Consider the following 27,283-nt stretch of genomic DNA (forward strand, 5'->3'; position numbering starts at 1 on the left):
AGATAGATAGATAGATAGATAGATAGATAGATAGATAGATAGATAGATAGATAGATAGATAGATAGATAAAAGAGTTAAAATGGGAAAATACTAGACATTGGGCAGCACACAGCTCCACAGGGCATGCACTGCACAGCTCCAGGGTCTGCCTTTACAGAGGCAATGATGTCTCTAGAGATGAGCATTAATCAGGATGCCCTTACGAGTAAAAGAGGCGTCATAGTCGGGTTCTTGGGGGAGAGAAGCCTTCTGTTTTTTGATTTTTTGTTAATGTTCTTCATCAGATACTACATTCAATGCATAGATTCTATAACAAATATGAAGATGAAAACAAAATTTATTCCATATTCCCAGCTATGATCAACAATGGCATGTGAGGGCATTTACTTCCATGGTCCTTTCTCTGCTGGCTGACTTCACCCATACCCTGAGATAGGTTTCAGCTGGAATACAGCATTCAGTGAAGACCTAATTCAGTGTGGTAACAAAGTACCAATATTTAACTATGCTGGTTTTGACACTTGTCAAACTAAGTGTGCTTTTCACCACACCCAGACCCCAAAACAGTGGGAAAAGAGTGAATATCCCACTATAAAGCAGTTTGTTATCTTCATTTTTCACTGTTTGAGAGTTTTTACCCAAGCCAATGAATATTCCTGGAGTCTGTGTTTCTTGTTTTTTCCCCCTCCTCTTTCAGCTAGCATTGTTTATGGCTTTTAAAAAGCTCTTTACCCATGTGGCATGTGGATGTCTCATTCTTCAGTACATTATGGCAACTGAAGTTTTAACCATTAACCTGTGAGCTTCTCACATGTAGAGTCAAGCAGAATGTAATACAAGGATGAACAATCTTTTTCCTCATCTCTTCATCAACTCTTCAGCTTTTATTAGTATGATCTGGATTGTAGACCCCAAAACTAATTATGCTTTATTTATATGGCATCTCTTCTTTAAAAACAACTTTTTTTAAAGAGGTTATTTTTTATTTTATTATCCAAAGATTTTATTTATTTATGCATACAGGACTGGGGTACAGGCCAGAGAGGAGGGGCAGTGAGAGGATTCACCAGAGACAGAGTGGGGAGCAGAACAGGCAGAATGATGAAGTACACTGCTGAGGGAAGCAGTGGGTGGGTCAGGAGAGGGCTATTGCACCATGTGGGTCACCTCCACGGTGGGGATCGAACTCGCACTGAAGCCACTGTGGCCAGTTTGCAGTGCTGTGCTCCAACCCACTGCGCCACCAGGAAGGGCCTTGAGAACAACTTTTTAAACAAATTCAGCTAGGTGACAAAATTCACCATTGTCTGCTAGTTTTATTCACCACACCCAGAACCAGCCCAGTGCCAAAGGGAGACAGGACCCTCTGAGCGGGAGTCAGCCCCAGCATTTCTGCCTAATCCTGCAACCGTGTTGGATGGAGCTTGGGCCCAATTAGCTAGTCAGTCACTTTTCTTTAATTATTCAATTTTTGTTCATCTCTGTGGACTGGAATGTCATAACGTAATCTAAGAGAACCAGGCAGAGGCTTTATGTCTTGACACTTTCATGTGGAAGGTATCGCCTTTCCTCAGGTGACAGGAAAACACTGGGCCAGCTCTTTTGCTGAGAATTCTATGGCAGGCTGAATTGTCCCAGGTCCCTGCTTCACTTTTACTCATCTTTTCTCTCCTTAAGCATCACTCTGTGAAATACACCACAAATACAGCATGCATGAGGCTTACATGTATAGTGTAACGATGTGAAGCAAAAGTCCATGTGAAAAGTAGAAGAGCCCTTCCAAACAGCCCAGGAGTCAGCCCTTGTTAAACTCTGAATCCCTCAGCCTGGGTGGGACTTACTTCTTGCTGCTCTCTCACAATGCAGGCATTGAATCAGCCCTTGCCATGTCTGTTTCTGTTTCTCCAGACCATGAATTACTCAGGGCAGGTATAGTCTTCTCTTTGTGTTTGTTAAACTCAGCACAATGCCAGGACTTACCAGACCCTCTGTAAGCTACTCAATGATTGCATCTTTTGACAGACCTGGAGCCATTACTCCAAAAAAAAAAAGGGGGGGTGGGTGGGGAGGAGGGTTTTTGGTTTTTTTTTTTGCAACTAAGACTTGTAAAAAGTAAAATATCTGTTTCCCTCCAAAGTATCTAAAATTTGAGTTTAAGCAAACAAATAATTACTCAATGATACAATGATAGGTTTGATTTGCGTAAACATTAGAAAGAAAATTTAAAGTCTAGAATTAAGAAATCATTACATGAAACAAATATACCATGGAACCATTAATATCCTTAATTTCTAAAGAGCTCTTATAAATATATAATAAAACCACTTGGGACCTCATAAATTTATAAAAACAAAATATCCTTCTTCACTTCCTACAGTAATAATTTTTTGTTATCACATACAACTTGTATTTAATGCTCATTTTAAAAGATTTGTTCTCACCAAAGGGAGGGAAGGAAGGGAGAAACACTTTTTTCATAGTGTCCGTGTGTATACGTGAAAAGGAAAATATAAGCAAAATATATTGGTTAAAGCTCTTTCTAAAATTTCATCACTTCCAAAATCTAACTCATTTGAATTAGTTTTCAAATCAAAGTTAACTGGGGTTTTCTGTGTAATTAGCCCTGGTACCATTGAAAACACTGGCAACTAAGAATTTCCCTAAAACATTCATAAAATAACCAAAGATAGGAACTTTCCAATAGAATTCTTGTTTTTTTCCAATACACTGGCTCATCTCTTCCCTTACCCCTCTCAAAAATTTTTCAGTATCTTGGCTTTACCATTGTTTGTAGAATTTTTTTCTACAAGAGAGAGCTAGTGCTCTTCACCCCACCCGCAGACTTAGTTGAGATATACATTATGTTAACTATAAGACATAGTTGACAGCTAACATTATATAAGCCAAAGTTATACAATATACTTATTTGATACAAATATATTCCACAATGATGATCAGCATAGCATTAACTGATGTCTCCATCACATCATATAATTGCTTCCTCCCTCCCTCCCTCCCTCACTTCTTCCATCCCTCTCTCCCTCCCTTCCCTCCTTCCCTCTTTTCTCTCTTTCTTTTGGTGAGAACACTTAAGATCTATACTAACAAGTATATTACAAAATATGATTAGCTATAATCACTATGCTGTAAAACAGAACCCCTGAGAAGTTACTCATCTTGTAAATGGTAGTTTCTCCAATTTGACCAGCACAATTTTAAATGCTGAAACTCCAACTAAGTATTCTCATACCTTGTGAATGGGAATATAAATTATGCTAAAGTTTTCAAGAGCCAGTTGGGCAGGCTCCTGACTATTCCCTGGATACTTTTTGATACTCTAATTAATTCCAGTTACAGGATTCTACTCTGAAGAAAATATTAAATGTGAACAAATGTATAAAGTTACTCATCACAGTCAAAATTGAAGAAGACTAAATTGTTGGAAAATTGGGAAAAAAGTAACTGTGTGACATGATTGTGAGAGATTGTTATTTTCTTCTGTTTTCCAAAATACCTCACTGAGTTGGTATTATTTTTTGTAATCTGAAAAAAGAAGTCATTAAATATATTCTCAGTTGTCTGAGCCTAGACACAGTTTAGGTACACAGAAGTCTCTCTTCTTGATTTATTTCTGGTTAGTTTGGTCTCCATGGAGAACAGCTGAAAGGGACTAGAGGCATATGGGGAAGAACAACAGTGTTGGTTGAGATTGCAGACTGTAGGTGGGATGGACACTAACAGACTCACAGTGCATCTCAAGATCAAAGCAGGTCACTTACTGCAGGCTTCCAAAGAGATCGGTCTAGATTTAGGGGTTTTACCTGGGGGACTTTTGTCTATACCTCCACAGACACACACCAACACTTAACCGGACAAGGGACAGGCTCCCACATATTGGGTAGGGCAGCTGCAGCCTGATACTCATAATAGTCTCTGAATGTATTGATGAATATTGCTAGAACTTTTTATGATGACAGAATTTGTGCTTTTCATGCCTCTTTACCAGTAATGATCTGAAACACGAAAAACCGTGATTCCCAGGAGTGTTAAAAACCAGTGTCGGTACTATCACCCACTTAGGATAACCAGTGGGTAACCAGTGTTTCTATTTCCAAAAGTGCCCTAAGAGCCTCTTTTGTGTTGGGGATGGGGAAACTAGGTGTGGGGTGGGCAGGAGAGGGGGGAACGGGAGGACGTCACAGGCGAAGGGCTAGTGCCTAGATTGTCCATGTGAGGACTTTGTCTGAAATGTGATGTCTTGATTAAGTGATTGCCTTGCAGATTTGAGTCTAGAACCTTACTTAAAGGGAATGGAGAATAGTCAGAACCAAGGCATGGTGGAATGATGGTGAGGCAGCATCACCTCCTTAGACAAGCTCTGATGAGTGATATTTTCCTGCAGCTTCGCAACAACAAGGCAAAAGACGTCTGCCTGGACCAGGGACCATTGGAAAACCATACGGCAATATTGTACCCATGCCATGGCTGGGGGCCCCAGGTAAGCACCACCTCTAACCAGGAAGGGAAGCATTCTACCAACCTGCAGGGGGGTTATGGGGATTTTCTAGCTTCTGCTATCCTCCACTTTGTAGTGTTCAAAACGGGCTTCCTACCAGATGTGCATAGAAACCAATTACCAGGACATCAAGTTTTGAAAAGAGAAAGCTTTACAGCAAGTCAGGCAGGGAGGCAGGAGAAAAACTCAAATTTGCCTTCCCTTCAAGGAAGGAACAGGGGTTTCTATTTATTGTAGAGAGCAAGGTTGAGAACAAAGAAGTTAAATTGTATTGGCTGAAAAGTAGGTTGGGCCAAAGGAATGTGGATTTGGCTGCAGTTGATTCTTATAGTTACTTGCAGTGCAGTTTATACATAGAGAGGAATGAAGATTTTGATTCAGGTAATAGGAGTTTTGAAATTCTTCTGATGGACCCATTGCCTCTATTATTTTTGTTTCCACCTCAGCAGTCTCTCAGTTTTAAGGTCATTCTCTGCACATGCTTAAGTTATATCATCTACAGATAACTGTCTGTGCTCTGCTGTGTCTGTGAAAGCAAGTCTCAAAAAAAGTTAGATTTGTGTGTGTGTGTGTGTGTTGTCTAGGAAACCAGGGTCAATGTGGCTTTGGTTTCAGTAGTTGTTATCTGTTCTGACATTTTGACAAGCTGTGGGGAGATTTCTGGTTGTTTCTCTATAGGAATTAAGGAGAAAGTCACAAGTCATTGTACCAGCACACAGATTAAGAGAATCAATTGACACATTTCCAGAGAAAATGTGAATGAAATTCAGAGGCATTTGCTAACAAGCAAATACATATCACTTGTGTAAATGTTGTGGTTACAACCAAGGGAGCCTACTTACAACTTCAAGAAAATAATAATGGATTCCCTTATGAGAATGTGTTGATTTGTCCTTCCTGAAAAAGCCACAGCCAGGTTGGTATGTGTATAAGCAGGTCTGTAAGTGCTGTGACAAGCCACATGCTGGCAGGGAAGAAAGAACACGCTTGCAGGCACACCTCAGCACATGGGTTCTTGGCTTCATGGAAGACACAAATGATAAGTTAAAAAAGAGCGTAAAACGATCAACCAGCAAAGTAAAAATAGAGGCTGGTCAATGAATTTCCATTACCAACTGTGTTCTAGCCACAGTTTATGGATGTTTCTGTGCAAATGTGAGTGCATGCGCTGAGCTAACAGAAATTCTGTAAGAATGGGAGAAAATATATGTAAAAATGTCATCAGACTTGACATTTACAGAAATTTTAATCAATGTTATGTCAATCAATAGTAATAGGAGGCAAGCTATAAATTGGGAAAATATTTATATTCCATTCCAGAATAACACCTAGATGATTGGTTCTAAACTAGACAAAGAATTCTCTCTGGGTCTCAGTGTGTTCATCGGTAAGAGGAAGACACTGGAAAATGCCCTGTAAGTCCCTTTAGGTGTGTAATACACATGGTCACATGCAAATTCACGGTCATCAATCACACACACACACACATATAAACACATGCATTCATAAAGGCTGGTGAATTTTGGCTGTTCATCATGGCTTTGCTTTCTCAATAAGCCATTACTTGGGAAGAGAGTTCATGCCTCCTCTGCTACACCACAGGGTCTTCTTGTGTTGTAGACCCGCAGCCTGCCTTCAGTCTGTGACAGTACTCTGAAGGTGAAGTCGCATTGCCAGAAAGTAGAATCCTGACACCTGTAGTCCTCACAGAGGTAGCAGTCAGCATGAGGCCGACGACACGCAGAAGGGCGGTTGCCTGTGAGCAAAACTCAGGCCCTCTGGCATGCTGCAACATTTTAAATTTAAGTCTAATCTACTTAATTCAAGACTGTTGTCTGAGTCCTACCATCACATACAGTTGGCTAAAAGTGCCTGTGGGGAGCAGGAGAATCACTGGGGAACCTAGACCTGCTGCTCTTCCTGAAGGTTCCATCATCAGAATCCAGTGAGTGTTGTCATCCATTCATTGCCTTACTCCCTCAGCAAACACATCTTGAGCACCTACTGCAGATGCTAGTCACAGCTGTGTAGGTGGCTGATAAGATGGAGTCCCTGCTCTCAAGTGGTTTACTTTTGAGGGGGAAAGATGAGAAAAGAGGCAGGAAACCGGCGCTCCCTGGTGTCGCAGTGGGTTGTGTCGCAGTGGGTTAAAGCGCAGCACTGCAAGCTATCCATAGCCGCTTTGGCGCTGCTTTGGTGAGAGCCCCATCCCTGCCCTGGAGGTGACCCACATGGCCCGCTGCTCCCCTCAGCAGTGCACTTCATCAGCCTGCCTGTTCTGCTCCCTGTTCTGTCTGTGGTGAATCCTCCTACCACCCCTGCACCTCTGGCCTGTACCCTAGTACTATATGCATAAATTAATAAATCTTTTTAAAAAAAATTTAAAAATAGGCAGGAAACCTATAGCTTTTTAAGTATGAAAACAGCAAAATTACCCGGGGTGCTGGTGCTGGGCAACAGGCAGTGGCCACTTAGTGTGGACTAAGGATACCAGAGGGAAGGGCAAGCTGAGAGATGAAGGAGAGGGGTAGAGACGCAGATCTTGATCTCAAAAGGCCTGACAGCATGCTCCAACACACTGGTTCTCACACTTCAGTGTGCAGCAGAATCTTCTGGAAGTCTTCTGAAAGCACCAGCTACTGGGCCCCACCCTCAGGTTGCTGAGTCAGGAGTAGGCTCTTAAATTCTGGACTACTAACAAGATCTCCCAGGAAGTGCTGGCTTGGAGAAACCCTGAAGGCCCTAGGGATCTCTGGCAGGCTTCACGTGAGAGGAAGTTCACACTGGGCTCAGCTGCTCCCGAGACATGTCGGGGAAGGATGGATGCTGTGAGGACAAATGAACCTTCAGCAGCTACTGCTCCCCATCCGTTTTCCCTCTCAGGGACTGAGGAGTGAAACCTTGATCACTGGGAAATGGACATGGGTGGCTGGGCCCCGCAAGGAATAATGAACTTAGCCATTAAAGAAGCTGCCTCTTGGAGAAGCTGCCTCTTGGCACATGCCTTACCACCAGCCAGGGGCCCACCCAGCTAGAGGATCCTGACTTCGTTGGTTCAGTTAGATTATTTGACTTTAGGATGTGCAAACGCAATGCCAACGCAACAGAAACTGCACTTTGAATTTTATTCTTTTCTCAGATTTGCAGCAAGGCACCATCCTGTACTCTTGTGCTGCTGACCCACTGGGCAGTGGCAGGGAGCTGCAGTGATGCTATGAGGGTAAACAAGCAACTCTCCAGACTGCCTTCACCTTCAGTACAGTATTCAATACATGGCACAAGATAGTTAGCACTTGGTTGTAAAATGGGCATTGCATGAGATCATTTCACCCATCTGTAGGTTAATCTATGTGTTCTGAGCTCCTGCAAGGCGGGCTTAGCTACGAAGCTCAGCTGGTTAGGTGTATGAAGTGCATTTTCCACCTACAGTATTTTCATCTTATGATAAGGCTCTTGGGGCCAAACCCCACTGTGAGACACAGAAGATCTAACGTCTTGGGCAAGGTGCAGAAGAGGAAAAGTGGGACACAGTGCCGCTGACCAGGAAGGCAGAGACACCCAGCGGCAGCAGCCCTGTCCCCCAGATGTCCTCTCCCTGTGACACCTGCCGTCACTGGTGCAGGTAGCAGGAGCGTGGAAACTGCACCCTGGGGAACTCCACTTCACCCTGAGTGCCTGGCCACCATTTTGGGAAAGACCAGAGGTAGATTTAGAAGAACAAAATAATCCCCAGGTCTTTCTGAAGTCTTCTGCACAGATGCCATTTGAGTGTATATAAGCCACGACACAATAGACACTCTCACATTTAGATATTTGCTAAATTGTAAATGGACTGTGAAGCCAAGTTCTGTGAATGAGTAAGGGAGTAAACATGGTCTCATGCCCTCCTCCCAGAATGCTGAGGGCTTCTGCATGTGACTCCATAGTGAGTGTTTTTCACCTGGGTGTTTCAGGAGAAGAGTTTCTGAGCCGCTTGGGAAGTTCTCAGATGAGGACCAGCACATCGAGGCAGTTCCTTTCTTCTGTGGCCACCTCCTGTGGCCACCTCCTCCTACCTCACTCAGGGGCCCCCTGCCCTCCCGCCATGCCTGGCTACTCAAAGAACCCTCGACTGCCCTTGGGGTACCCATTGCTCCACCAAGTTATCCTCTCTTGCTAGGAGCTTAGAGACATTCACTATCTAGAGCATGGGCCTTTGTCAGGAAAATAACTGGATTTTCTCTTTCCTTGGTTTCACCTGCATGTAGGACTTTTCCAAATGAATACTCCTACTCTCTAGTTGATTGTGGAATGGCAAACCAAATTAGACTGCTCGTTGCACCCCCTAAATCTTGGATGAATACCTAAAAGCAGGCCATGGTTGTTTTCCATCTGCTGATTTTTTAAAAGCAAAGCTAATGTTGTTTTCTGTGCTACCACATGTTCTGAATTAGCGTGCTCCCTGGGTACTTCTCTCCAGCTGCCAGGTCGCCCCTCCCTGGCTCATCAAGAGATTCCGCTCCCCTTCCCAGAGTTGCTCCCCCACACTCAGAGTCATTTTCCCACTGGTCACGTGCGTTGGCATCGTCTTAAACTGCTCATAAAGTGCTGTGGGCAAACAGAGACAGAATCAAAGCTCCTGTAACAAGGCAACTCCCAGAAGAAGGAACTGGTGTTCCACGGACATTGTTAGCTTAATTAATGGATTCTATGTTGTAATTTATTATCAAGCAGCAATTAAGCAGAGATAAAATGGGCACTAAGGAGGGTAATTTCCTATCTTGCAACATGTGTTTGTCAACAAGATGGAAATGGTTCCCAACCACTCAGAGAGCCTGCTCACTGGCAAGCTTCTGTCTATCAGTGAGCTACTGACCAGCCTACTCTCATCTGGTTACTAATTTGTATTCAATAAACATCAGTTTCTTTTTTGAGCATAAGTTTTAGTTAAAAATAGGAGATTGGGGATGAAGTGTCAGCCTTTGGTGTCAGCTTGAACCTAGGTAGACCAGGAGGTCTTGTCTAAGGGGACGCTCAGCACCCTACCTGACTGCAGGCTGCTGCTGTCCTGGGCCAGGTCAGGTGGGTCCCCAAACTGGAGCAGCCATAGGAAACTCCACAGGGGCCTCACTATGGCACAGCCCTCCTCTGCCAGCCCCTTCCTGCTGTCTCTCCCAGCCCAGCCTGTCCACCCTCCTCACACCCACCTTCACTTCCCTTGAGGGCAGAGGTCAAGGAGGGAGATGTGGTTAGGACTTCCTCCTCCAGGGCCACCCCAGCATCTGCCATGACTCTGACACTTCTGATAGCTCTGGGGCTCCCAGAATGCCCTCAGCTCCCTCCAGAGGTGCAGCACACTGTGGGCTGTGGCCAGAGCGCTGTGCTTAGGGCCCACCTGGCACAGCTCTGAGCACTTGAGCCTGAGCCCTGGCTGCAATGACACAGGAGCCCAAGTGCTGCCGCTAAACACATTGAGCAGGGCCCCTCCCTCCTTTACTGATGAGAATATTGAGGTTCAGGTAGTACCAGTTCTCAAACCCAAGTCCTTGGCGCCTGGTCTTGTATACCCTGCAGTGCCATATGGAGCAGTCAGGGGGCATCTCTCATATTCTTGCACCCCCACGTGTCTTCGAGCCCACAGCAAGACACGTAGAAATGCTGAGTGAGCGCAGAGACAGTGCATGGTAAATGGAATGCAGGGCAAAGGGTGAGGATGGGGGTGGAGATGGGGAAGGCATGTGTGGGATGATGCAGAGCAGACTGAGGTGCCTGGCAGGGTCAGCCAACAGGAGCAGAGTATTAGGAGCCTGTGTTCCAGGATGAAGGGCCAGGATGCCCCCCACAGCAGCTCACCTTGATCCACACACAGAACTGTGGGCCTTGTTACAAAAATTCTGATTCCGACTCCAGACCTCCTGGAGGTGGCCTTAGGAATCTACCTGTTCGCAGTCATTCCAGAACTTTCCCCCCACTCAATGGTTTGTTGAGCGTCAGTCATGCACAACACTGTGTCAGACTCATGGTGACATGTCCTGTTTGCCTAGGATAGACCGGGGGAATCCCTAATTCTCAGTCTCAGTTGTTTTTTAATCTATAATACTATTTCAGTTTTTTATAATCGGGGTTGTTTTTCTCATCTGTAAGATGAAATTCACTCTCTTTAAGATATCGTTTTGACACAACATGTAGGGTCAAATCACCACATCACAATCCAGGTGGAGAGCAGTTCTGCTGCTCCCCAGCACTGTCTCCCAACCTTTGGGGGTTACCCTGCTCTCCACCCCACGTGCTTGTGTACACATCAACCTCACACACCAGCTGAAGGGGCCAGCGCTGGGCCACACCTATGCAACTGTGCATGTGCCAATGTAAACCCTGCGGCTCAGCTCAGGGGCCAGACACCAACTGCACCCGGCAGGTACCCTGGGGACTTCAAGGACCGCTTTTTCAAACAGCCACTCTCAGGGCTGGAGGCTGGTAAGACTAACTGTGCACCGTGGAGAGCGTTCGAAGTTTGTGAGCTCCGTTCCTGGAACTTCGGTGATTGGTTGGGTTCAGGGGCAGTACCAGACTCTCTATCCCATCTGCCAATTCCTTCTACTTTTCCTTTCTCCCTTCTACCTAGAAGATTTCTTTTTTCCCTCAGTTAATTTATCACCAGAATGACAGATGAGAATTCTTTTATTCCGTAATTAAATTTAATCTGATCTAGTATTTATTCTTTGATGGCTTCATTTTTTAAGTAATACATCATCCAAACACCTTGTCACGATGATGCATGATGCCAATAAGACGCGCGTGCCCCAATGGAGTGACAGGGCCCTGGCGAGCTATTAGCATGTGGAAGGCACTCAGAAAACGCCAGCATTAATGACATCCAGCAGTCTCCTGGCTTCCAAATAAAGTCTTTTAAGTGCTGGGGCTCAGACACGCAGCCACTGGGAGCACGTTGGTATCAACGCTTGGGAAAGATGACTGTCCCAGAAAGCAGCGCCGTGATTCCGGGAGCAGACCTCTCTTATTTCTTAGTAGCTAATCCAGTCATTCCTTTCCATGTGCAAGAGTGATTCCTGGAAAGCACATGAGGTCAAAGCAGGGCATTTAAGTTCTTTGGGAGAAGTGAGGGTAGGTACTTTTTTAGACTGGAGTAATCTACCACTCACAAAGTGGAGAGGATAGATTTCGGGTGTGAAAATACTAGCACCGTTTTACACAACAGAAATGCGACCCAGTTTCTCTACTGTACATTTCCATTTCTGGATTCATACAATATTTGAAAAAACAAGACACTTCCTTCCACATGCTAGTGTGGCACTTAGAAATTTGTTTGACTTTGTTACAGGCGGCAGGAATATGAAGGACCTTTTTTCTCTTGCTCTGGCTTGTCTCACAAAATATTCAAGCTGTTTCTGATTATTATTATTCCAGGGTTGTTCATTCCTGCCCTCCCCCACTCCACCTGCCGCTGTCCAGGCCAGGCCACAGCTGCAACCCTCACACCCATCCTCCATGGAGAAGAGGGCAACTTTCTCCCTGCTATCCGAGACTCTCATAAGGGTTTAGGGGCCTCAGTCTCTTTCTCTGCCATCTTCTGTTTCCAATCCCCGGTCTCTCTCTAATTAGCACTGACACGTAGATCTCATGGAAGACCACATAAAGGGAGTAGGAATGCTTGATTTCCTAAGTGGCATGTGAGAGTAAGTGTATTTGGTCTTGTTTAAGGAGGACTTCAGGTTAAAGAGGAATTATTGTACTTTTTCTTTCTTGCCAGAAGGGATTGATGAGCTATTCTTCCCAGAAAATCAGAATTACAATCATATATTGTTTCCCAGTAGAGATTCTTAGTTAAAAGTATTCTATCTCCTTAGAAGTTCAGTTGATTTTTGTCCAGACACAAAAAGTGGTCCAGGCAAAATATTCATGTTAATGTTACACTTGGAATAAGGAACTCAGGCTGAAAAATAAGGTGGTGACCACATTATCAACTGAATTCCTACTTGCCCAGAGCTGTTAAATTCAAAGAAAGTCACTGCTAATCTTTTTTCCTTTTCACTAAGACGCAACAGCAGTACAGTGAGTTTGAAAAATACAAATTTAAATCATCTATAATCCTACTGCCCTAAAACAACCGTTATTATTTCTGAGGTAAGCTTTTAGCAATTTTTTTCCCCAAAGAAATATGTTGGGTTCTTAGGTTGTTTTCGTATCATAGAATTAATAAAAACACCACCACTGCTCCAGAAGAACAAGATGGGGCAGGAGAGCCTGCTGCTCTGAAGGGCTGAGGCGCCCCTGCTCCCAGGGCCCTCCGGGCCAAGCTTTCCAGTAGCCTGGTCCCTTGACCTTTCAGTGCAGAGTTGCAATCTCTCTTTGAATCAGCAGTGTCTATGGGATGATTATTATCGACATCCCTAGTTTGAAATTGAGAGGGTCTAAGAATGTGGGCAGTTAGAATTAAGACCAAATCCTGAAGAGTTAGAGCTGGTGGGCTTTAGACACATCGAGAAGGGATATGGAGCCCAAGGCCTGGATTCCCAATGACAGAGACCAGAGAAAGACAAAATACGGGTCACAAAATATCCTAGACTACTAGTCTACCCATCTGACTGAGGAGCTAGTGGTAACAGGAAGTTCTACTACCAGACAACTTACTGGCCTTCCATTGGGGACCACCAAGAGTGCCGTGGCTATCCTGATGCTGGTTCTAGAAAGGTGTGAAGGCCTTTTCCAAGCTGCCTTTTGGTGGGGTGGTGTCATCTCCAGCCCCCTTCTTGAAGTGCTGCACTTTAGAGTTACTTCCCACAGCTTCAGGAGCTGAGCAGTGATGGGACCTGCTAACAAGTAACCTCTGGCAATCATCTGATAGTCTGGGGCTACTCCCAAAGAAGTAGTAGGCTCATGTGAGATTGCTGCAGGAATCTTTATATCATGAAGATATAAATGTCAACCAGCCAAATCTGGAAGGCGATGTATAGGAAGCCTTGCAGGAAAGCTTAGTGCATAAGGACATGGACTCTCTGCTTGGGTCAGTACCCCTCACTTCAGTAGGGGCTCAGGCCATGAACAGGAGAGGTCAACTTGAGGACAGTATGGCCAGTGCCCCTCAGCACTCCTGAGTTTGTCACAGCACACTTTGTTATGGAAAAGGTTCCTGCCATCAGAAGGTCCACCAGGACCTGGCCTGGGCATCCTTGATGGGGATGATCTTTGGTCCCTTGTTCTTACTGAGAATGAATCAGGAAATGACAGTTCATGCATATTCTACCCTGATGTTAATTCTTCCATGGTGAAGTGAAGAGGAATTTCCTTTCTGTGTGTTCTGTGTTCAACAGACCTACAATGCACCATATATCCCCTTTCTCCCAGAAATGTCACTAAGTATTGCAAAAGGTACATTCTTTGAGAGAGAAAAGCCTGACCAGGAAAGGAGTAGAAATCCACTACCATTATGTTAGTCAGAAATCGTTGTCGGTGTTTTAAGTGTATGATTTCACTGGACAATAGTAGCATAGAGGTGAGAGAGCTGTTACATCTCTGCTTTACAAACTAGAGAGCTGAGGCCTGTAGAGGGAAAATGACTTACCCAAGTATACAGAAATGACAAAGTCAAGTTTTCAAAGCCTAAGTGTTATAATCTGGGAGCTCAGCCAGGCCACCAAAAGGGAGATCCTCCCAAGTGCTAACAGTTGAATATTCAGTAACAGGCCTGGCCAACCTTAGTGGCTTTGAAAATAAGTGAGTCTCCAGATGAAGAGAGGAGCTGTACCCCATGGGACAACCTACAGGGCTAGCTGAGTAGAAGGGGATGGGTACCAATCAGCCTCATGCTTTATATCAGCAATGTGTATCTCATGCTTTATATCAGCAATGTGTATCTCATGCTTTATATCAGCAATGTGTATCTCATGCTTTATATCAGCAATGTGTATATAGCCCTGATGAGTCTTGTGACAAAGAAAACCTGTTGAGCTTTTCTAGAACCATTGGGGATGAAGCCTCTTTAGAAGGCTTAGAAGGCAGAAGCCATGACATAACATAACAACTATTGATATCCTTTGAAACTAGTGTCCTGTACTCTGAGAAATGCTGGTCCACATCATTCCTTTCATTTATTAGCCCATTGGATGACTCATGTTTGACTCAATCTAGCTCCACTGCATACTAGCTATGACCTTGGGCAAGATGCTGAAGTTCCCTATATTTCTCCATCATGGAAATATAGGTAATAATAGTTCTTGATAGCAGTGTTGTGTCAGCTAAACAAGCTAATCAAGGTAAAGCACTGAGACGGTGTCCATGGCACATGTTAGATGAACTATGATGTCCACAGCAATGATAGTGGGACCTTAGAAAGTTTCCACTTTGTGCAAAAGATTCAGTTCACTACACAATATTCTAAAAGTTCTTTTAAAATAGCACTGCCTGACACTCCGTGAAAAGTTGAGTATTTCAAGAAACATTGAGCACCTCAAGTTCTCAAAGAACTGGTAATGGAAAGATTACATCAGTGCTGGATGCTGGAGTGGCATACTATGCAGCTGTGAAAAATAACAAGGACCATCTCTGTGAACTGACACAGAAAGTTTGATGTTTTTAAATGAAGATCAAGTACAGAAGAATACATGGAGAGTGCTAACCCTTATCTAAGACATATGATAATATATTCACTGTCAGCTGCTCATCAATGCAAAAGAGATCAGGAAAGACAGATTAGAAACTAATGAGATTGGTTACTTAGAGGGGAGGGTGAGGCTGGGATGGAAATAATGTGGAGATGGGAGCAGGATGAGAGGACTGAGGGGAAAGTGAGGCCTCTCTCCCCATATACGTCTCCATACAGTTCCAACTCTTGAATGGCAGTGTTTCAGATGGCCAAAAATTAAATAACACTAGACTGTAGGGAAGAGCACCCAAAATAGAAAGCAAGCAGTGAAAACTTAACCTACCTGTATTACATATGGATAACAGCACATTGAAGAATGAGGAAGAATAGCAGTAATCTTAGTAACTTGGGAGCAGTTTGGACAAATTGGATACTATAATGGCAAAGCAAAAACTATCACTGTCAATACTGCTTTCTAGTAAACAAGTTTGTCTTCCAGGGGGGTCTGGGCAACAAGTCTGAAACTATTGTATGTGTGTAAACAAGCAAGTATATGGGGTATGGGTAATGAGAAACAGACACCTCACTGTTAAGAGAGAAACTGCAGATAAGGAAAGTCTGCATTCTGGCCTGGCATCCTGCATGTGAGGGAGCAGGACAAATTTTTTAATATCTATATAATATATATGCATAAGGATGGATGGATGGATAGAGAGAGAGAGTAAAACTTTAGAAATATGGAGGAAAACAGGAAGGAGGGGCCTAGAGCAATGGAACTCTATCACAATGAACACATCTAAGTTGCAGCTTTGGGGTGATTCTGAGGAGGGAGCAGTGAAATAATGAGTTGAACCTGGAAAATCTTGTGGGTTCTCAGGCTCTCCCCCGTGGCACAACAGGTTAGAATGCAGTACTTCCAGCTAGCCACAGCCACTTCAGTGTGAGTTCAATCCCCAGCCCTGGAAGTGATCCACATGGAGCAGCAGACCTCTCCTGTCTCACCCGCTGCTCCCCTCAGCAGTGTACTTCGTTGATCTGCCTGATCTGCTCCCCACTCTGTCTCTGGTGAATCCTCTCACTGCTCCTACACCTCTGGCCTGTACCCCAGTTCTGTATTCATAGCTAAATAAATCTTAAATATATATATATAAAGCAATTCTCAGAAGTGCAGTAACTTGTCAAAAGAATAGAGGAGCCACCTGAAGGAGCTCCTGGTGGCCAATGCTGGAACTATTTGAGCAACAAAATAAATAATAATATTAGGTTGTCACCCATGAGTTCATACTGATGAAGATAAATGAGGGAAAAGGAGACAGCTCTTTCTTTGAGTGGAAGTCCAGGAAACAAATGTAGATGGAAGGTGGGAAATGCAAATTGCCACCATCAGCACAGTAGTCACTGCTCTAGTCCAGAACTATCTGTGAACGCTAAAATCAGTGAGTGAGAGTAGGCTGAAACAAAAGATATTTGCATAGTTTCCAAGTATCACCCATGAAAGGAAAAAAAGGTAGCATTACAGTTGAGAAGCCCCAGAGACACCAACCTAACCAGTAGCAAGAGTTCGATCCCCGGCCCCGGAGGTCACCCACATGGCACAGCAGACCTCTCCTGTCTCATCTGCTGCTCCCCTCAGCAGTGTATTTCAGTCCATCTCTGTGTTCTGTTCCCACTGTCTCTGGTGAATCCTCTCATCCCCTGCACCTCTGGTCTACACCCAAGCTCTTGTATGCATACATAAATAAGTAAATCTTAAAAAAAATCGAAGAACCTACAGCTGTAACATTCATCTTGATCATGAGAAAAAGGCCAAGAAAAAAAAATGAGGGAAATTCTGCAAAAATAACAGAAATAAGTGCCCAGTTCTCTCAAAAGTCCGAAGTCATTCAAATCAGGGAAAGACTGAGGCACTGCCCCAAGTGGAGGCTACGGACCCATGACCATGGAGGCAACCACGACCCTTTCCCACTTCCTTGGAGAAAACTGAGCTGAATGGGGAAGTGGCAAAATTCCAGCCAGGGCTGTCGACGGGCTGATAGCGTTGGTCCAGGGCTAACTCCCTGGCTCTCACAGTTGTGCCACAATGGTGTAAGATATTGACTTTAGGGGAGGCTGAGTGTCAGGTATGCAGAAAGTCTGTGCTAGTTTAGCAACATTTTTGTGAGATTAAAACTATTTGACATAAAAAGGCCTTTTTGTTTTTACAAACTGGATTGAAAATCTAATGGCTGAACATTGTTAGTGGCACAATCAAAGAAAGGGTGATGGAGGCACAGGTGACACCCAGCCCTGGTTTGATGGCAAGATGCTGGTGTCATTGGCTGAGATGAGGGATGCAGGTTTGGGGGGCGAAAGATGAGTTCCATTTGGGGCTTTGTGAGTTGGGGGTGGGCTGTGACCATGCCGACGGTGACATCCATTCATCAGCCATGCTGAGGACAGCAGCAGAGGCAGGGGTGCTCTGGATGCGAGCAGAGGGCGGCGGAGTGGTAGCCAGGATGGCCCCAGGACGCCTCCACTTTGCTGGGTCTCACCAGCTGCGAAAGCCCAAGGCCACCCGCTCCAGAGGTGCTGAGGCTAGACACGCATTAGCTGCAGGGACAAAAGACCCAGCCCTGGGCCAGGACTCCCACAGCGTGGAGAGAGAGACACTCACCTGGGTGCAAAAGAAAGGGAGGCCGGAGAGAGTTCTCTGGACACTTGAATTGGAGGGAATCTGAGGGGACACCGACAGGCAGGAAGTGGGGAGCACATTTAAAGGCAGAGGGGAACGAGAGGCTAGACAGGAAGGAGCCATTTCTACAATGTTCCTAAAGTGTTGTAGAAAATCTAGACAACACTGAAGGGTCACCTCAGAAAACAGCGTTCTGTCATGTGAATTTGAGTAAAACTGTACCAAAAGCTGAATTTCCCCGGAGTCAAACTGTACCAAAAGCTGAATTTCCCCGGAGTCAAACTATGGACTACTGGAGTGGAAAGGGAGGCTTTTTTCCTTTTTTTCTGAGAGAAATTTATGAATTCACTTCAAAAGAAAGACAGAAATTGACTGACCTGCCTGCCCAATTGTTCCCTTCCGAGAGCTACAATTTCTGGTGTACCTTACGATGCCAGGGAAGGGCATCTTCCAGGGGTCCACCTGTTCCACTGAGAAGGCTGTGGTCTGTGGGTGGACTGCAGAGGTTGACTGAAGGGTGAGCTGTGGGCCTGTGAAGGAAGGGGCCAGATGTTGTCATGGGGGTGAGCTCTGGGTGGCCACAGGTGGGCACAAGTTCCGCAATACACTCGTGATCTCAGGCAGGAGGGTGGAGACAGTCAGCATGGCGGAACCAGTGGGTTAGAGAGATCCACAAAACGAGGGGGAGATGCCACTGTGCCAGGGGGAGCTCCTAGGTTGAAAGAAAAAATATATATTGATCTTAGGGGCACCCACCCCCATGCAGTAGAAACCTTTTGACTCCCCCCAAAGCATAACTGTTAATAGCCTGTTGTTGATCATAAGTGATACCAATAACATACACAGCCACTCCTACGTATTTGTGTGTTATATATGGTATACTGCATTATTGCAATAAAGTAAGCTAGAGAAAAGAAAATACTAGTAAGAACACTGTGAGGAAGAGGAAATACATGCACAGTATTCTACTGTATGTATCACCGCCATATGTTTATATCATCTGTTTTCAAAAAAATCCCTGGATGAGTGAGACCAATCAGTGCCAAGCATGTAATCCAAGGGTCAGCTGGCATCCTTCGCCTACTGCTCCCCACACTCAGGGGCACCCTCCCAGAGGTACCCAGCTCTCACTACACAAGCTTGGAGACCAGACACTGAAACACCCCCCACCCCCATCAGCACTGCCCCAAATCTGCCCACTCTTGGGCCTGTCTCTGCAGGAAAAGCAACTCAAGGTTTTGTGGCATAAATGTGTCTCTCAATTCATTGGGAGTAGCAAGTGCATTTCCTGGAAACATACTGTTTTAATTGGCATGGCCAGTCGGGACAGTAGAAGGAACCAAGGAGGGAGGCCTGTGGATCATCCCTGCCCCCGGGAGCTGACTCTGGTGCTGGCTCTGTAACATGCCTTCTGAGCTCCCTGATAGACTTTCAAATCAACTTTATTGCAAGTAGTGTAAACCATGTTTTTATTGACAATCCGAATGATTTTGCTGTGTTCCAGAGTCATTCCACAGTTATTTGGCTGGGTTTTTGTTTATCCGACTATAACCTGCATATTTTAATTTTCCCGCAAGGCTGGCAAATGTGGGTTAATAGTTGTGTGTGCCTCTTAGATCATCTCAAATAGAAAATACTTTTTTCTCCTAAATGAGAATTAATTATATTTGTGCTCAGAGGTTGTTTTTATTTTTTTCCTAATGCATTAGGACTGTGGCTAATGATGTTCATTTCTCCTCTTGGGCCCAGCAGCCAAACCTGGAATAATCCCATTCGATTCAAAAGACATTTATAGAGCAATTGCTTTTTGTAAGATACTTTTCTTGGACATTACGTTATATGAAAATGGGTAGGATGCTGCTCCTGTCCGAAAACAACAGCAAAATTCAGTAACAAGGAAATACATATTTATAAATTATGTAGTTACGTAAGCCCTGGGGCAGAGGGGTGAGGGGCCTTGGTGGAACTGTGGGTGGGGAAGGGATCCCCTCCCAGGGAAGCTTGTGGGCTGTCTTTGAGAAACCTCAAGTCATCTGTTAGAATAAACCAGGAAAGCAAGACCCAAGCCTGAAAAGGTAAATTGGGCCTCATGGTGGAAGGTCCTGGTAAGTTTATTCTTAAAACAGTGGGTGGTGGGTGCCATTGAAGCTTGAGGCAGGGAAGGGTGGGAAAGGGCAGCTGGGACTGGGAAGGCCTAGAGGCAGGACGACAGTTACAAAGCAGCAGTTCAGGTCCCAGAAGAGTCTCACCTGGGATTTTTGGAGGACACAAATATGAGGAAGATACCCATAGAGGCAGCAGTTATAAGATTTGTAACTGATGCGGATGAGGATGAGGGAAAGGGAGAAGATGAAGGTGACTCAGGTTTGTAAACCAAGAGTCTAGAGAAAGATCGGGGCTGTGGGGGTGTACCAGGGAGTGGGGTGGCAGGGAGCTGTGACTGTGATTGAAGAAGTGAGAGGCACCCCATTTTGGGCAGGAAAGAGGGGAGGTCATTGTACTAGTCCAGTCAAAAGATGAAAGTGGCTTGGAACAGGGACATAATAGGGAGGTGAGGCCCTGCCTGGTGGCGCAGAGGGTTAGAGCACAGCACTAAGAAGCTAAAGCCACTTCAGCATGAGTTTGATCCCCGCCCTAGAGGTGACCCACATGGTGTGGCAGACCTCTCCTGACCCACCCGCTGCTCCCTTCAGTGGTGTACTTCATCAGTCAGCCTGTTCTGCTCCCCGCTCTGTCTCTGGTGAATCTTCTCTCACCACCTCTGGTCTGTACACCGGTTCTGTATGCATAAGTAAATAAATCTTTAAAAAAATAAAAACTGCAGGTGAAACTGGATAGAGCTTGCTAGTGGACTGAATATTGATGGTGGGGTGGGGGGTGGAGTCAGAGGGAGAGGCAGGTAAAAAATGAAGCCAAAGCAGAAGGTCTAAGCACGGGGAGCATGGAGTTGAGCCTTACCAAGGCACAGCAGCTGCTGAATGAGTGTGGGTGAAGGTGGAGGATAAATTTGATTTGGGTCGTATGAACTTGAAATGCTATGAGACCTCCATGTAGCATGTCAGTGGAGAGTTAGATGCGCCGATCTGGCATCAAGGGAAAATGTTGTTTTAGAGGTAGTAACTATTGGTGCAATTGGCCAAGTTCATGCAAGATGCCATGAAAAGCCTTGAGAGCGGCAAACTCCAAGGAAGTGGGGGTGGGGAGTGTCAACAGGAGAGGCTGCATCCCCCACAGCCAGCATGGCTCCTGGCCCACTGTGGTGCCCAACTCGTAGTCTAAGATACAGCAATTGAAGTTGACAATAGCCTTCAGAGAGTAAATTTAATAAAGTAGCTGTGGTAGAAGTCAAATTGCAGGAGCCATTAAGGAACAAGAGAGAGGAAATCCCAGGCAAAATCAGGGGGTATGCAGAGCCGTGGCCAGAGAAGTGTTTTTTGGCATCACAGTCTGGTTATATTTATACTTTATCAGGTTGAATAAATGAAAAAGAAGGGAGAAATAATGACATAGAACACATCTTGCAGCATGAATAGGGGGACAGAGATGGAAACGAGTAAGAAAATGTGCAGGAAGCCTTTAACAGGGTGCTGGAGCGTGTGGATCCATGTCCCAAAGACTTGAGAGAAAGTGATGGGGCCTAGAAAAAAAGAACACTATGGAATGAACACAGGTCTAGGAACATGGAAATCAGAACATTCTAGAAGGCCAATGGATAGCATTTCCAGGAAGGGAGGAGGCTGCAGCCAACCCCTGGAGACACCAGAAGACAGAGAGCAGAGGTCCTTTGGAAGGTCAGGGGTCTGTGGCTGGGGGAGGTGGACCAGACCTGTATCAGCTCCTGAGCCAGGAGTGGGGCAGAAGGGGTGTTCGGGTGATGCCATGGCTGCACTCACCCTGTGGGGAGAGGTGGACATGAGATCTGCTGGCCAGCTTTAACCCCAGCATCCTTTCAGACTCCAGTGCCCTTCCGTTGACCGGTCAGCACAGCCCATGAACTTGGCCTGGTGATGCAGGAAAAACCGCCTCTCCCCAGAATGGAAACCTCGCGGGTCCCTCCTCCCTGCCCCTGCCTGCCCTGAGCCCGCCTGCTGGGACTGGTGCTCAGCTTTGACAGGTTCCCACAGCCCGGATCTCATTGTTTTCACACCCTAACAGACCCCAGAAAGGAGAGCCTCTAACTCCCAGTGGCATTTAGCTTCACTCTTTAAACATCTGGGTCACAGATATGCTCAGTTAATTAATGTTCTTAGCGCTGCTCATTTGCCTGCTGGATAATAGATTGATTCATAATTTCAATAAGCAGCTGTGTATATCTTTCCCCTGAACATAAAGGCAGCTTGCTGTCATTCATCACTTCGCATTTGGTGAATTTAAATATATTCAGGGAGACATTGTTTAGGGAGGGGTAGGGGAGGACTGCTGATTTCTTACCATTTCGCCTCTAACAATTACTCTGATTTGGAACTAATTTGGGTTTAAAGCTCATGTTAACGGCATCTCTCTCAAGGGCACTTAATAAACCCCCTGTCCCTGTTTCAGAGGGGAATAGGCAGATTCCTCTTCTGGAATCAGAGCAGCGCTCTCTGAGGAGCTCAGAACTCCCACAAAGAAGCTCATCCCTGGGGAAGGGACTCAAGTCCCTGAAATGTGCTACCTTCTTGCTCCTTCCCTGGCCAGAAATGCCCAGACTCTCAAGAAGGGGCCCTTCTGCTCACTGGTGGGTCAGGGCAGCCACCCAGCAAGTCCCTGATGACCAAGGAGAGAGATTAGGACTTATCCAGGTGACCAGATGTCTTCCTGCCTCACTTTCCTTGTCTTTAAAATGGGAAGAGTCATAGACCCTACCTCACAAGGTGGTTGTGAACATTGGATTATTTACTCTCCATACAAAGCTTAGAAATGATACAGAGCAACCCTTCAATACTTTCCAGCTGGCAATATTACTTTTTAATTTATTAGGCACCAGCGGTATGTAAGTGATCAGCACACCCACCCCACAGGAGGCGAGAGTTAGGCTTGCCTCCCATTCTGCCTTCCCCAGCCTGCACAGGAAGCCTCTCAGTGGGAACACAGCCCAGCTTCTGTCCCTGAAGCCTGTCTCCAGGCTGGGCACACAGAGGGCACTCCCAAACTTGCTCTGGAGTGCAAATAACTACATGGAGATACCTTTTTAAGGCCGTTCAGCACATGTACCAAGTGCTTATCCACAAACATGTTTTGAGCCCTTAATTTGTGAATTAAGGGCAAGGAATGACATCAACTGGGCACAGTCACTGCCCCTCAAGGAGAAGAGAAGGTGAATGCATGTGTCCAAAGTTGGAATATATGATATTAAACAACGGAGAAGGCAGCATGACAGGGACAAGTCACCCAGCATGGGCTGGCTTGGCAGGGGTGTGAAGGATTGGCGGGCATCCCCAGCTCCGTATCAGCTAGCTATGGCCACAGCTGTCCCAGAATTCAGTGGCATAAAACACTGTGAAGTACTATTTCTGGCAAGGCTGCAGGTCAGCTGGTGGTTTCCGTGACCTGGTCCAGGCTTGGCTCCTTTGGGCTGGATGCAGTCATGCATCTATCAGCTAGCAGGCCCGTGGAAGCCTAACTGATCTAAGACGGCCTTGTTCATTTTTCTCAAGCTGTGGGTCAGACCCTATGTCCTCATCCTTCAGCAGGCCAGCCTGAGCTTCCTGCCACAGTGGCAGTCGGGCTCTCAGGTAGACGTATCCTGTACGTGCTGGTAGGCTAGTCTGGTCACTTCTGCTGCACTCTGTGGGCCAGAGCACATCACCAGGCCAAACAACACACAGGACATGGGAAGTCAGCGCCACTCCCTGGTGGAAATAGCTAGAGATTCATCTTGTCCAGGGTGTCTGGAAGGAAGAGTGAAGGATGGGGCCACTTTTGCAGTCTACCACAATCTCCTGGTGCTTGTTGCCATACAAGGAGTAGAAAGCAAATACCAGGATTCTGTTGCCTTCATTGCGTTCCTGCTTTTTCATCAGACTGTTGCAACATAATTTCAGTAATAATTGCTATTGTGTAATTCCAATAATAATTTCACTAATGTTACAATAATAATTTCATCAGTAATGTTGCCATAAGTACCCTATACATAAGCTTTTATTCACAGTGCTGATTATTTATTTCCTTGGGATAGATTTCTAATAATCAGTTGAAGGAGAGGGACACTTTCAAAACACCAAGTATATATTTTGAATCCTTTTTTTGTAATTTGGTCTTCCTCGAGTGCATTTTATGCTAACATTGGAAAACTGGGAATAGGTTTTTTTTTCGTTATTTATCTTGGTTTAGCTTTTTAATTTGTTTTAATATCTATGGTATTGAATGTGTTTAATGTGTCTGTTCTTTCTTCACTGAACTGCCTCTTTGGGCTCTTTGTAACAGGGTAGCTTTAATTAATCCCAGTATGCAAATGACAAGAAATGGGGAAGCAGAGAGGTTTAGTAACTTTTTTAAGGTGGCCCAGCCAGTCAGTAGTAGAGCCAGGATGCTGAAACCAGATATCCTGCTTTTTCTTTCCCTTATTCCTGCTCCTCCCTATTGTTGAACCGAAAGTTAGAAACCTGAAACATGAGAATATGCTTTAAAAAATTTTGCTCTGCTCTCTCCCCAGCTCGCCCGCTACACCAAGGAAGGCTTCCTGCACCTGGGGGCACTGGGGACCACCACACTCCTCCCTGACACCCGCTGCTTGGTGGACAACTCCAAGAGTCGGCTGCCCCAGCTTCTTGACTGTGACAAGGTTAAGAGCAGCCTGTACAAGCGCTGGAACTTTATCCAGGTGAGTACGCAGCACATGCACAGATGATCAGGCCCGGGGAACTCCACAGAGACACGCAGAGTGTACAGCCTCCCCGCAAGGCCAGGCAGCGGCCCCACACCAGGGGGTGGGGGTTTCACACAATACAGTCTTCCTGATCCTGCGGCAGTGCTGAGCTGACTGCACTGATAAACCCTAAAATGGGAGTGGGGGGCAAATTGTCTGGTATCTGAGGACCTGTGGCCAGCAGGTCAATAAGTCAGAGCTGGAATAGACCCGGGGATTTCTGACACGTGACTCCATCCCCCTTTGGCATGCATCACCTGGTTCCCTTAGTCAAACTTAGTGTAACTTATTTTCTGACTTTTAGGGTTTCCAGAGGAAGCCCCAAAAGCCCCTCTCCTACTCAAAAAATTTTGATGAGATTGTTTCCCATAAGAGGTCGGGTGCCAAGCACTGTGGTGATTAAGTCTCTCTCTCTCTCTCTCTCTCTCTCTCTCTCTCTCTCTCACTGTCTGTCTGTCTGTCTCTCTCTCTGTGTTTTCTTTTGGGGATGTGTTGTCTCCCCTCTTCACCCCATCACCTCCCAGAATGGGGCCATCATGAATAAGGGCACGGGGCGCTGTCTGGAGGTGGAGAACCGTGGTCTGGCCGGTATCGACCTCATTCTCCGTAGCTGCACGGGACAGAGGTGGACGATTAAGAACTTCATCAAGTAGTGGGGAGACGCTGGGGCCCAGAACCTGGCTGCTGGGCCCGGTCTGCTGTCCTCTGGGCCAGCTACACAGTGGGGAGCAGCAGGGAGCCAGCAGGTGCTTGGGACACCTCCCAGGGCTTCTCCAGGGCAACAAGGCACCCCGATGGAGACTTTGTCCCCATCAGACAACCAACTGCCACGAGGCTCACACACCCGGAAAAAGCCCCCCGGCCCTTCTCTGGGAACCCAGGAGCTGTCTTCTGCAGCCAGGCCTGGGCCTGGTACCAAGGAATGAACCCGCCACTGCTCCTCGCCGTCTCCCCACCTCTGTCAGGACTGAGGCTGGCAGGGTCCCCTCCTCGTTCTCATCTTTTGCAGTAACAGCTTCTAAATTCTACACCAGTCCTCAACAAAGCTGGGTGGGGGTCTCAGCCACATCCTAGCTCCCTCTCCACAGAGGAGGCAGTGAGACCCTGAGTTTCAGTTTCCCTCGAGTTTGCTTCTACCCAGATGCCCGTTCACAGTCCACCCCCAAACCTTTCCAGCAGGTGGCCGAGGGGACTCTGGGCCGCCCCTGAGCTGGCCTGCATTGGGGGGACAGGGGTTTGACACATCCATGGTCACCTGGGCATCACTGCAGGGTGCCTGGGCCACTCTCCTACCTGTGTCTGGAGGGTGCTGGAGACAGGAATAGGATGAGCACCCACGGTGCGCTCAGCTGCAGAAACCCCCAAAGTGGAGCGGGGCCGGGCAGCTCTTCCCACCCCAGGACTAGGGAGCCCGGCCTTTGGCGGGGTGCAGGGGAAGCAGCCAGGGACCTCCACCTGGAGCGTGAGGACCGCAGCCGGCACAGCACGGGGCCAGGCCCCCCAGGTGCTCTGTGCTCACGCATGTCACCAGCTCTGCTGGCCAGCGGGAGAGAAGGCAGTGGATTCCTCTCTGAAGAGTAATAACTTTTTTTCGATTGCCCTCTGGTTAGGGTGCACTTATAAATCAGAGTTAATATATGGATGTGTGTGCCTGTGTGTGTTTGTGTGTCTGTGGGATTGCACGTGTGAGACGCTTGTATGTGTGCGCGCGTGCGAGTGGCACCCACAGCGTGGGTCTGACTGCGTGTGTCTGAGTGTGTGGTAGAGTAGACGCAGAAGCGTGGCCTCGGGCGCGCTGTCTCACTGCTCTCCTGGAGCAGGTCCAGGCTGCCGAGAAGCTCGGGGGCTTGGCCTTGGGTCTTCTGCCAGGAGGACGTGGCCCAGCCTTGCCCCGTGTGATGCCCCAGAGGAAGCTTGTCCCTCTGCCATTTCCCACCTCTCTCCCTCATGCTGCCCCAGCCAAGCCCTGCCCAGAACCCATCCAACCCTGTAGCTACCCAGTTGCCAAGTTTGGGGTTCACAGTGTCTCATTTGGTGGCATCTTACTGGTGGTCACCCCCACTCTATCTCCCCTCTTGTGAAATAAATACATGTGAGCAATTCCATAGCAGCCTTGTTCATTTCTTGGTTCCTCCAGAAGCCAGGGATTGGAAGGCAGTGCCAGGGAGTTTCTGCATTTCTTCAGTTTGGAGAAGTTAGGTCTTGTTAAAGGTAAAAGTGTTACAGGGTAGCCCAGAGTGCACTGGGCCGCCTCTCTGTGGGGCCTCACCCCCACGCTCACAATTCAGTTATACCGCAGGTACACACAAACAGATTTATTTACACAAGGGAAAAGGAGTAGGACACAGCACAGGTAAAGAGAATGGGATACAAAGTAAATGAAATGCCTTAAGGCTAGGCTGACACACCGAGTCAGTGTCCTATTTATCTCCCAAATATCCCAGAATTCCTGCTAGCTCCGCCCTTGGGTCCTCGCAGTTTCTCCCTGGTACTGCTGGGAGTTGTAGTTTCCAATCACTAGAGTAGGGGGTAAGGTCCAGAAAGCTGGAGTAGGGGGTGGGGTCCACAAGATTCTGCAGAGTTCCTTTAGGACATCCTTCCCCTTAACAAAAGGACTCACAGCTTGGGCCTGGAACCAGCCACGCTGCCCGTGCTTTGGCCTGTCC

General features: G+C 46.5%; 1 protein-coding gene across 1 annotated transcript in view; it reads left to right on the forward strand.

Moving 5' to 3' along the window:
• The window catches only part of WBSCR17 (Williams-Beuren syndrome chromosome region 17), a 371,100-nt gene extending 344,378 nt beyond the window's left edge, over nucleotides 1-26,722 (forward strand). The window contains exons 10-12 of the mRNA XM_004688314.2: nucleotides 4,404-4,499; nucleotides 24,405-24,572; nucleotides 25,142-26,722. Coding sequence (XP_004688371.1) covers nucleotides 4,404-4,499; nucleotides 24,405-24,572; nucleotides 25,142-25,270 — 393 coding nt within the window. The 3' untranslated portion in view covers nucleotides 25,271-26,722. The remainder of the gene's footprint in view (nucleotides 1-4,403; nucleotides 4,500-24,404; nucleotides 24,573-25,141) is intronic.
• Nucleotides 26,723-27,283: the final 561 nt, after the last annotated feature.

This window comes from Condylura cristata, unplaced genomic scaffold, assembly GCF_000260355.1.
Source record: "Condylura cristata isolate star-nosed mole 26May11 unplaced genomic scaffold, ConCri1.0 scaffold00024, whole genome shotgun sequence".
Classification (NCBI taxonomy): Eukaryota; Metazoa; Chordata; class Mammalia; order Eulipotyphla; family Talpidae; genus Condylura; species Condylura cristata.